The sequence below is a fragment of the Alosa pseudoharengus genome, unplaced genomic scaffold (assembly GCF_046254945.1).
Source record: "Alosa pseudoharengus isolate Yale_2024_CS ecotype anadromous, Long Island Sound unplaced genomic scaffold, YU_APseudo_1.1 YU_APseudo_1.1_scf_6, whole genome shotgun sequence".
NCBI lineage: Eukaryota > Metazoa > Chordata > Actinopteri > Clupeiformes > Clupeidae > Alosa > Alosa pseudoharengus.
The window spans coordinates 26,378,049-26,387,461 of record NW_027468848.1 but is presented as its reverse complement, the minus strand read 5'-3'; the positions used below and the strand labels follow the sequence as shown (position 1 = coordinate 26,387,461).

Here is a 9,413-nt window from a genome sequence, read left to right as displayed (position 1 = left end):
GAATACAGTGCAGTGTGACTAGGAAGGAACCCTAAACATATATCTAGTATGTCTTTATAGCCTCTGTAGGCCTATTTATTCATATTTCTTCTTTCTGTCTGTATTGCTCTACTATAGTCTCTACTTTTATATATTCTTACCTAAACATATAAAAAATGATTGAGTAAGTACAATTTTCTCCAAATAATTTAATAATCTTGTCAGATGGCAAAAGGAACACTTCTCATCAGTCATGCTGTTCTGATCGTGTTCTTACGAAATATTTTGATAGACACACACCAGTCATATTTGGAATCAACAAAGCAGTTGTCAGCGAGCCAGCCCAAAGCACATGGCAGGCAGATGCTTTTAAAGCTGAAAGAAGGAATCCAAGAGTAAAAGTCTTGAAAGACAAGACCTCTTTACCAGACCTAAAACGCTGGCTGGATCTAATCAACAATTCCTCAATAAGGGACTGACAAGGTGCATGCTTTTTTGTGTTTTGAGACCCGATCTTGTTTGGACAAAGTATTAACCAATAATGTGGAGTGATTTCCTGTTGCATTGAAAATGGCAAAATTCTGGGCCTCATGGGATGGCTATAGTCCAGAGCATAATTATAAGAATTTAGACTGACACTATAACCTGATCAGTGTTTTTCAGTCTGCTTGGCTCTCCACTCTCTGTTTTGTTGTGAGGCCGTGTTCCCCTTTGTTTGAGAAGATGCCTGAGTAGTTCTCTATAATATTCCATGTTAACCACCTCTAATACACACACATACAGAGAGAGAGAGAAAGAGAGAGAGAGAGAAATTACTTTCCCTCCTTCCCGTTTTACAGACTGACCAGGTAAAAATCTAGTTGTGTTAGCCTATTACGGCAATTTAAAAAAGTCACAAGGTAGGCCTGTAAGACAAAGCAATTAAAAAATGAACTCTCTACTTACCTATAATCAATTCAGATCTGTAATCACAAACCTTCCTATGTCAAATTGTACCTGTTTTATGTACCTGTTGTATTATTATTTTATTTTTAATATGTTCTGTATTTGTATTTTCCCTTCCTCCTTTATAATGTTATGTAGGTTATGTTATTATTTATTTTATTTTCCACAATTATTATAGGCTTACTATATATATTGTTAGCCTATTCCACTGTTAGTGTAATCTCGGTTTCACTGAAAATGAGGATTAGGCTACCCAATGAACCTCCAAGAATAAATAAAGATTGAATGAATGAGTGAAAGCCAATATAAAACACACCTCATTAAAATTATATGATCATCAAAAACGAAAAGTCATAAGTCTAGCCTACTGAGGATGCTCGATGTGTCATAGATTTCCCCGCTCTTAGAAGGAGGATATTTAAAAACGTCGCGTCATGTCCGTTTGCCCACTGCTACTCCACGATAAGGGGGGGCTGGTGTCTCGAATCAGAGGGGTGTTCCAACTTCAGAGACAGAGTGGTCACTGTTACGCGTGCCTTCGGTGAATATCGGCAAACGAAAACCCGCTTTCACAGATAAGGTTGAAGGAACGTCGAAATTGTATTCTACGAAGACCGAATCGGACGAACATATAGCCTTGAAGACAACACGCCTGAACTTGAAGTTGATCTTTCAGATGCAGTGGCGACACAGTCCCTAAAATAACGGACACCGGGACGTGAGAGAGCCATGGTGAGTTACACAATTTCACTTTGATTAAATTAAGTCTTGAAATGAGTTCATCCTCTTTCACATAGTCAAGCGATAGGCTATGCAATAGCCTATAAACATTTGTAGAATCGGATTCTGATCTGTGTGGCATGCGCAATTAGGCAACCGATATTAGGCTAAACAAAAATGCTGTCTGGTTAGGTGACAGGGACGCTCATCTCTGAAGCCATTTTTTTAACCACTTGTTATAACAGAGAAACACACGTAGTAGACTAAGCTAGTCCTTTACGAATGTATGAAAGCCTGACAGTTGTCACGATATTCAAAGGGGACATTAAACATTTTACCCTGTCCTAAGGCCTAATGGGTAATGTGAATGTTTCCAAACAGTGATCTCTCCTAAGCACCAACTAAGTCACTGATGGAAACTTTAAATAAGTCTCAAGGAAATGGCAGCAGGTATGCTTCTCTTTCAGAGAGAAGAGGGGAGAAAGGAAGGAAGGAAATTTCCTGTCTGAGATGTTTAGATCATTCAAAACAAACGAATTATGAACTAGGCAATTTATTATAATAACCTTTATTATAATTATTATAAGAAGATATAGCCACAGTTTAGTCCCCATGTTTAAGTGTGGACAGACGTTCTATCAGTGATTTGACAGAAAACTAATTCAAAAAAATGTTCATTAACTGTGCAAGAGGAAGCTGCTTAGTGTAACAGTGGATTATTGATTAATGTGATGATTATTGGAATTGACTTGCAACAACTGACTATCAGCATGAAGCCTTCAGTTAAAATGCAACATATACAAAGGGTGTATACACACACAGTGTATCAACATGCAAACACCCCTTAAAAACATTAAGGTACATTTCGAACGGCAGTCATTCGTCATCGGTCTTATCACAGTGGTGTTTCCTTATATTGTGCTCAGGGGTCTGCTGTTGTATGCTCGCCTCAAATTAATGGATACACAAAACCAGATATGCTGATATAATTATTTCTTTGGCCAGGCCTCTCTCCTTCCTGTCAGTGACTAATCTCTCAGCTCCATAGCCTTGAAGGCCCACTTCCCATCCTTGAACTGGAAGGTTAAAGCTCGCAGAGAGTGCAAATAGGGATATTTGTCACCCGCTTTGTCTAGACGAGGGTATGATTTGTGACGTGCAATGTCCAGTATACAGTCAGAGGTCAGTCACCCAGTTTCTGGGCACTCACCCATGGGTCATACAAAGGGCTTGTTGTTTTTCGTTGGGTTTTGTTGGTGGACTCTTGTTTTGTCTCTCTTGTTTTTGCTGCCCCTGCCCGAAGAGCAGGCCCGGCAGTGTTCCAGATGAAGTTGGTCCAAGGTGACATTGAACAATCAACGCTCACCTTTCCCCCTATTCTGTTTGTTTGTGTGAACACAAATATGTTTTGTTGGCGTTGGTGCCAACATTGCCATTGCAGTGTTGTGTGAAGAAACTTCTCACAAAGCTGTACCTCCACTGTGTTTAACTAAAGTGTAGTTCATATTGAACTACATAGATACAGATACATATGAATACATCTATGACCAATATAGATGTTATATCATGAACATATTATATGATTGCATTGTGTAGACTGCTTGCATAAGTCATCACAGATGAATCAAGCAAAAGACAATGCTCAGTTTTACAGCTTTTTATACTGACAGTGGGACCGGATCGCGTGTTAGTTCATTTGTGATGGGGTCAGTTCCTCAGTGTCATCCAGGCTTGAAAAAGTGACCACTGGCATGGAATGTGTTTCCTGAGGCTCAGCCCAAAATGACTGAAAGAGGGGGTGAGTGTGCCCTGCACTTCCTCATGTCCCAGCCTTCTTCATGTGTGTGTTTGTGTGTGTGTGTGTGTGTGTGTGTGTGTGTGTGTGTGTGTGTGTGTGTGTGTGTGTGTGTGTGTGTGTGTGTGTGTGTGTTTGGGCCCCCCAGGAGAATGGGAAGAGCCGCCTGCAGCAGGCCCAGGATAATGTGGAGGAGGTGAAGGTCATTATGATGGATAACCTCAACAAGGCTGAAGAGCGCACAGGCAAGCTGGGGGAACTGGAGAACAGAGCAGACGTGCTTCTTGAGCAGGTGAGAGCTTTGTGTGTGTGTGTGTGTGTGTGTGTGTGTGTGTGTGTGTGTGTGTGTGTGTGTGTGTGTGTGTGTGTGTTCCATTACAGCTTTGTGTCAGCTCAAGATATAGGGTGAACATGCCACTAAAATATACATAATATATAATTCTCTGACATATAATGCCTGCCACATGCCAGATAATCTCCAGATCTCCAGACGGACCTTTACAGTAAATTCAACAGGTTTGTCTGGGTTCACCCATGCTATAAGCACTTAGTACTTACAGTCCTTTTCCACTTTTAGTGTCACCCTATACACTACCAAATAAAAAACAACACCATATTGTTTTTGTTTTTTGTTGTTGTTTATTTACAATATTTCAATGTGTAGCCTATATACACTTTTTGTGAAATACCTAACTGTTTTTCACTGAATTGTATTTCACGGTAACTTACAGCTACTCAAATGTTCCATGGTCCAAAACGTCTTACGGACCAGCCAGGAAATGTCATATTGGAGTCTATAAATACACCCTAGGTGTGGCTAGGGGGAAAAAGAATGTACAATTTACATCCTGATTGTAGTTTACGGGGATATTTTTGGAAAGCTATTTCCTTTTGTTAGGAGATGAATGAAGCAAACCTCCCTCGGCCTGTGCCTGAGTTTATGCACAGGACATGCCACATGGCACATGGCCACCCCAGGGTCAGGCGGCTCGGTCGACTCGTTCCCACATCACTGTGCTGTTACATCACACTGGTCCATAAGTCCCACAGGACTCGCCGTCTGAGTGGGTCACTGGGATAAACAAAATCAAAGAGGCAGTACCACTAGGAAGCCCCCTGGGTTTGCACCTAAAAGACAAATGGAAATTCCTGCAGACAGTCTATTCTATGAATTTTCCATTACTTACAGTATGTATCTTAACTAAGAGGGCAACATACTTCATCAGCGCAGATTGGACATCATGGTCCAAATGATGCCAAATATATTTATTTTTTGTTAACTATTGTTTTAGTAAACTGTCATTGGAGATTGTCCATAAAATTAGCAAGCTATAGCTAACAGACTCACCTTGCAACCTGCAACAACAGCACAGTTATCACTAACAAAGATACTTAGGTTGTAAACTGATATATTTGGGGATGAATATTTGGGGATATATTTGACAATGTATTTTGGTGTAAAACTACATTGTGGAAGAATGACAAATGTAAGCTACTTATCTCTCCTTCACATATGGTTACCAACAAAATTATTTGTAGGGTGAATGAATAAATGCAACAGAGTTGCTCACTGACTGAATTCTGTATGCTTTGTTCACAGAGCAAGGGGTTTGCCAAGACCGCAGGTAAGGTGAAGAGGAAGAAACAGTGGGAGAACAACAAAATGAAAATCCTGATAGCGGGCATTGTATCAGGCGTCATTGTGGTCATTATCCTGGTGGCAATTCTGACCAACATTGACTTCAACACTGCCACAACAGGAAGTGACAGATCTGAAGAAAACTCCACTAGAGGGCCTTGACAAGGACAGAGGACTGGCAGGGAAATTAGAGGACAATGGGGATGTAAAGAAGACAGGAAGATTTATCAGGGATTCCCTCCAGAGGAAAAGGAATTGATTAGGGGGGTACAGTCAAGCCTGTGTAGTCAACAAGAGTTGGTCACGATTGCAAAGATTGCTTTTGTAAGATTGAAACAGAAGGGTCTGAAGCATAACTTCCTATGCTTTTGAAGCAGTATTATTTGCAATAGAAATATCATGTTGTCACTTCGAGGTGTTTGCCTACTGGACAAATGCATGTTGAAAAGGTACCGGGATCTGCTGCTTCTTCAGCCATGTTTCTGTAGTAAAGTCTGTTGCAGTGTACAGGCTTTTTAAAGAGGTTTACACGTGGGGTTTGATACTGTTCATCTGGTAAACATTTATTCAAGTGAGTTTACAATTTTTCATGACACAGTATTATCAATAGCCACTGCTATTGCAAGACATTTTTAATAGTGTATGACGTGCCTCCATAGCAGTACATTTCAATTTAATTTATACCTATGTGCTAATGCAGTTAAGAAAACTACTGAACAATGGATATCTTTTGGTAATGAAGGGCAGGTTTTTGTCGTATCTGCTGTAGCTCTCACAATAAACATGTTTGCTCAGCCTGTGGGGCTTGTGTAGTTATATTCATTTGTATTATAGAAGTGCCTTTCGTTTGGAAGCAGAAACTTGGTTTGGTGTTTAGTATGATTTTAGCAGACTATTGTTATAACCTGGGGGAAATAGACACCCCTGCTGCTGTCAAAATATTTCAGCTGTGTTAATCTTTGTATGTATCCTTTCCTCTGACTGTGACTGTAATTCTATTGTGCCTTTTGAGCCTTCAACATAAATGTCAGTTTTCACTCTCAGTTTTCATGTTGTGGGTTTCTGTCTCTTGTAATGTGCATTATCTTCAACTGTAACATTTCAGTGGTGTCTTGTTGTATCAATCCTATGCACACAGTACATAATTTCAAAACCATTAACTGATGGATAATAACGTTTTTGTGAGCACATACAATATGCATCTCATGCGTGAATATCCCCTTTCTTGTATTGTTATTACAGAAGGGGCTTCCTTTGATATTGCTACAAATTGCTACATAACGTTATTATGCCAACTTTCTGGTGTTAGATTTCTGGTCTGGATCATAGACTTTCTAAAATAAGTCTGGATCTGCTACAGAGGGTGGGTTGTTTCAGAAAGGCGGCGCCACCTGGTGGTATGTAAAGTAGCCTACTTACTCTCATACTAACTATGCGCATGTTTGTATGTCGTCTTGTGAACGATTGGTTCATCTTACTCTGACGTAGGCTAGTGTTGATGGTGCCTAAGTTTTGATTCTGTTATGATGATGACAGTGCACTGATAGCGCGCTCAGCGTTTGATGCAGTCTAACATTGGAACGACAGACCGCAAGAGTTCATCCCAGGTAACCTTTTGACAAATATTAAGTAACCAATATTGTACATGTGATGTCAGAAGTTTGCAAACATCAGAAAATAGATGTCAAACTTTCAGCTGTTTCTCAACAGGCTGGTATTAGCTAGCTAGCTGTTTTAGCCATAGCTAACTTGCTAGCTAGACATCTAAGACTTGGTTACTCTTAGCAAGTAAGATCACCAAGTGTATTTTTTTGCCTCATTAGGGGAAAGGACATTTGGCCAGTGTTAAGAGCTAAACGTAATATCGATTCTGAATGCCTTTACACCAACAATCTTAAGCCTAGCAAGTGAAATGCTACTTTGTGGTGAAGATATTAACATTAGCTCGCCGGCTGGCTGAGGTTAAGTTTCAGTGGTCACGGATGTGTGAGTGTGACAATAGGCTACTCTAACTCCGGTGGAGTTTGGTTTAAGTAAATTCGTGGTGGTATTCATTTACTGATGCTGTGTAACTTACTTAAGTTTCTTCTTTAGGAGGCAGGTGACGCGCTCATGTGTTCATTTAAGCCGATGTACCAAAAATGACTTCCTATTTCGACGAACATGACTGTGAACCGACCATTCCCGAGGAGCAGTATCGTCAGAATGCTCTACTTGAATTAGCCAGGTAAGGGTTATATATGTCAGGCCTACAGCTGCTTCAATTTACTCTGACTGGTTAATGTTACACTATGGTCGTCATTTTTGTCATGCCCTGGGCAGATCCCTGATGCAGGGTCTGGATATTGACTCAGGGACATTTGACATTGACACATCTGACTGGGAACAGCGTCTCCCTCCCGCTGCCTCCAAAACTGTCGTGCAGAGCCTGCCCGTTGTGATCATCAGCCCTGAGCAAGCAGGTGTGTTGCACAACCCCCCCATCCACCATTTGTAAAGTGACACCTCACCTGATGTCCCATTCTATGATGATGTTAACCACCCGTCTGTCCGTTGGTTTCTTCTTCAACCATAAGACAAAGGACTGAAGTGCCCCGTGTGTCTATTGGAGTTTGAAGAGCAGGAGTCAGCGCGGGAGATGCCCTGTAAACACCTGTTCCATTCGGGCTGTATCCTGCCTTGGCTTGGCAAGGTGAGCACTGAGCAGCATCAGGTTCACATTACAGTGATGGGCACCTTGAAAACTGTTCTGTTTAAATTATGTTCTGTAGTTTACTAGTCTTCTATACAAGTTCATAGAGATTATCATATTGTTTACCAGAAATGGGCCTAGATTTAATTAGAGCTTATGTTACAATTACACTTGGTCTTGATGTTCTCATGTGCTGTAAGATACAGTTTGTATTTAATATCGCATAATCGGACTGGTCCTATTTGACCAGTGTTTTTTAACTGTAGTATTCTTTCCTCTTTTCATACTGTAATGTTATATCTATAGACCAACTCATGCCCCCTGTGCCGTTTCGAGTTGCCCACTGACAACCCTGATTATGAGGAGTTCAAGAAAGACAAGGTGAGCACTGCAGTGAGGTGCAGTATCCACACAGTGACATTTCTTCCCTGAAACACGTTTCACTTGTAACCTCCATATTTGCTTGATTTTCATCTCACTTTTGCAGGAGAGGAGAAGACAGCGGGAACACAGACTAGAAGATTTACATGGGGCCATGTACACATAGCTCCAGCCAATAGGAGAGACTCTTTTGCACATCCACTGCAGCATTCACCTAAGACAGTAAACATTTTACTATAACAATCAGGACAAGGACCCGGGAACATTCTTTTTAAATTTGCTGTATGTAAATATAAATGATCATTAATGTTTTTATGCTGATGTATGACAGATTTAATATGTGATGCTGATTTCATGACCATGTGATAACAATTAAAAGTAAGAATGGCTGCTGACACATGTACATTTGCTATCTTCAGTCTGTTAAGCTACAACACAAAGTAATGCAGGAGGATACCCTATATAATATAGACATTAGTTAGAAACGCTCACTGTCAGTTCTCTGATGTTCTATGTAAAGATTTATTGGACTTATTATGACCGCCGCTAGCGAAGCGGTCATATAGGGATTGTTTTTTTTTTTTCCCGTCATCTACTTCCTGAATTTTTGGTCAATGATACCCGGGACACCGAACCACTGGGGCACATGAAATTTGGTGGGTATGTAGCCCCACTAGACTTTTACGGAAAAATTTCGTTTCGTCCCCGGGGGCCACTCCCCCCCCGTGCTGGGCCCCCCGAACCGCAAAAAAAGCAGTTTTTCCTAAATAACTACCTGAACCGTGGCACTGAGGATGAAGAATCTTTTATGGTATGTTGGTCTCAAGGGCCCACATCAACCTGGCCCATAATCATTTGTGATTTGCACCCCCCCGGTAAAAAATGAAAATGCAATATTATTCTGCTTTAATCGCCCATATCTTCAGTTAAGATACTGAACCAAATGTCAGAACAGCACCAAATGTTATGTGTATGATTGACCTAGCATTCTCTGGGGGTATGCCAAGTTTCGTAGAATTTCATCCATGGGGGGGTCTAAAACAAATTATGTTATGTGTACATTTAGTGACTGTACACTCATTGGCCTGTAGATGGCGGTGCACACATATACACATGCACACACACACAGGCACCCACATACTATCGGTATTAGAACGGCCGATACATAATTACAAATTCAGTAGGATTAAAAGAAAGCCAAAATAAATATTCATCATCATGGCTGCATTTCCAGTATTGGCGATAAGTAGTCGTTTGTCCAC

At 40.8% G+C, this 9,413-nt stretch overlaps 2 protein-coding genes across 2 annotated transcripts; both read left to right on the top strand.

Moving 5' to 3' along the window:
* Positions 1 to 1,365: 1,365 nt before the first annotated feature.
* On the top strand, positions 1,366 to 6,121 carry vamp5 (vesicle-associated membrane protein 5). Its single transcript, XM_076270388.1, has 3 exons — positions 1,366 to 1,656; positions 3,588 to 3,731; positions 5,040 to 6,121. Exons 1-3 carry the CDS (start codon positions 1,654 to 1,656, stop codon positions 5,238 to 5,240), a joined length of 348 nt encoding a protein of 115 aa, XP_076126503.1. The 5' UTR covers positions 1,366 to 1,653; the 3' UTR covers positions 5,241 to 6,121.
* Positions 6,122 to 6,582: 461 nt separating this feature from the next.
* rnf181 (ring finger protein 181) lies at positions 6,583 to 8,554 on the top strand. The gene is made up of 6 exons (XM_076269965.1): positions 6,583 to 6,685; positions 7,173 to 7,305; positions 7,401 to 7,540; positions 7,655 to 7,770; positions 8,077 to 8,151; positions 8,258 to 8,554. Exons 2-6 carry the CDS (start codon positions 7,220 to 7,222, stop codon positions 8,315 to 8,317), a joined length of 477 nt encoding a protein of 158 aa, XP_076126080.1. The 5' UTR covers positions 6,583 to 6,685; positions 7,173 to 7,219; the 3' UTR covers positions 8,318 to 8,554.
* Positions 8,555 to 9,413: the final 859 nt, after the last annotated feature.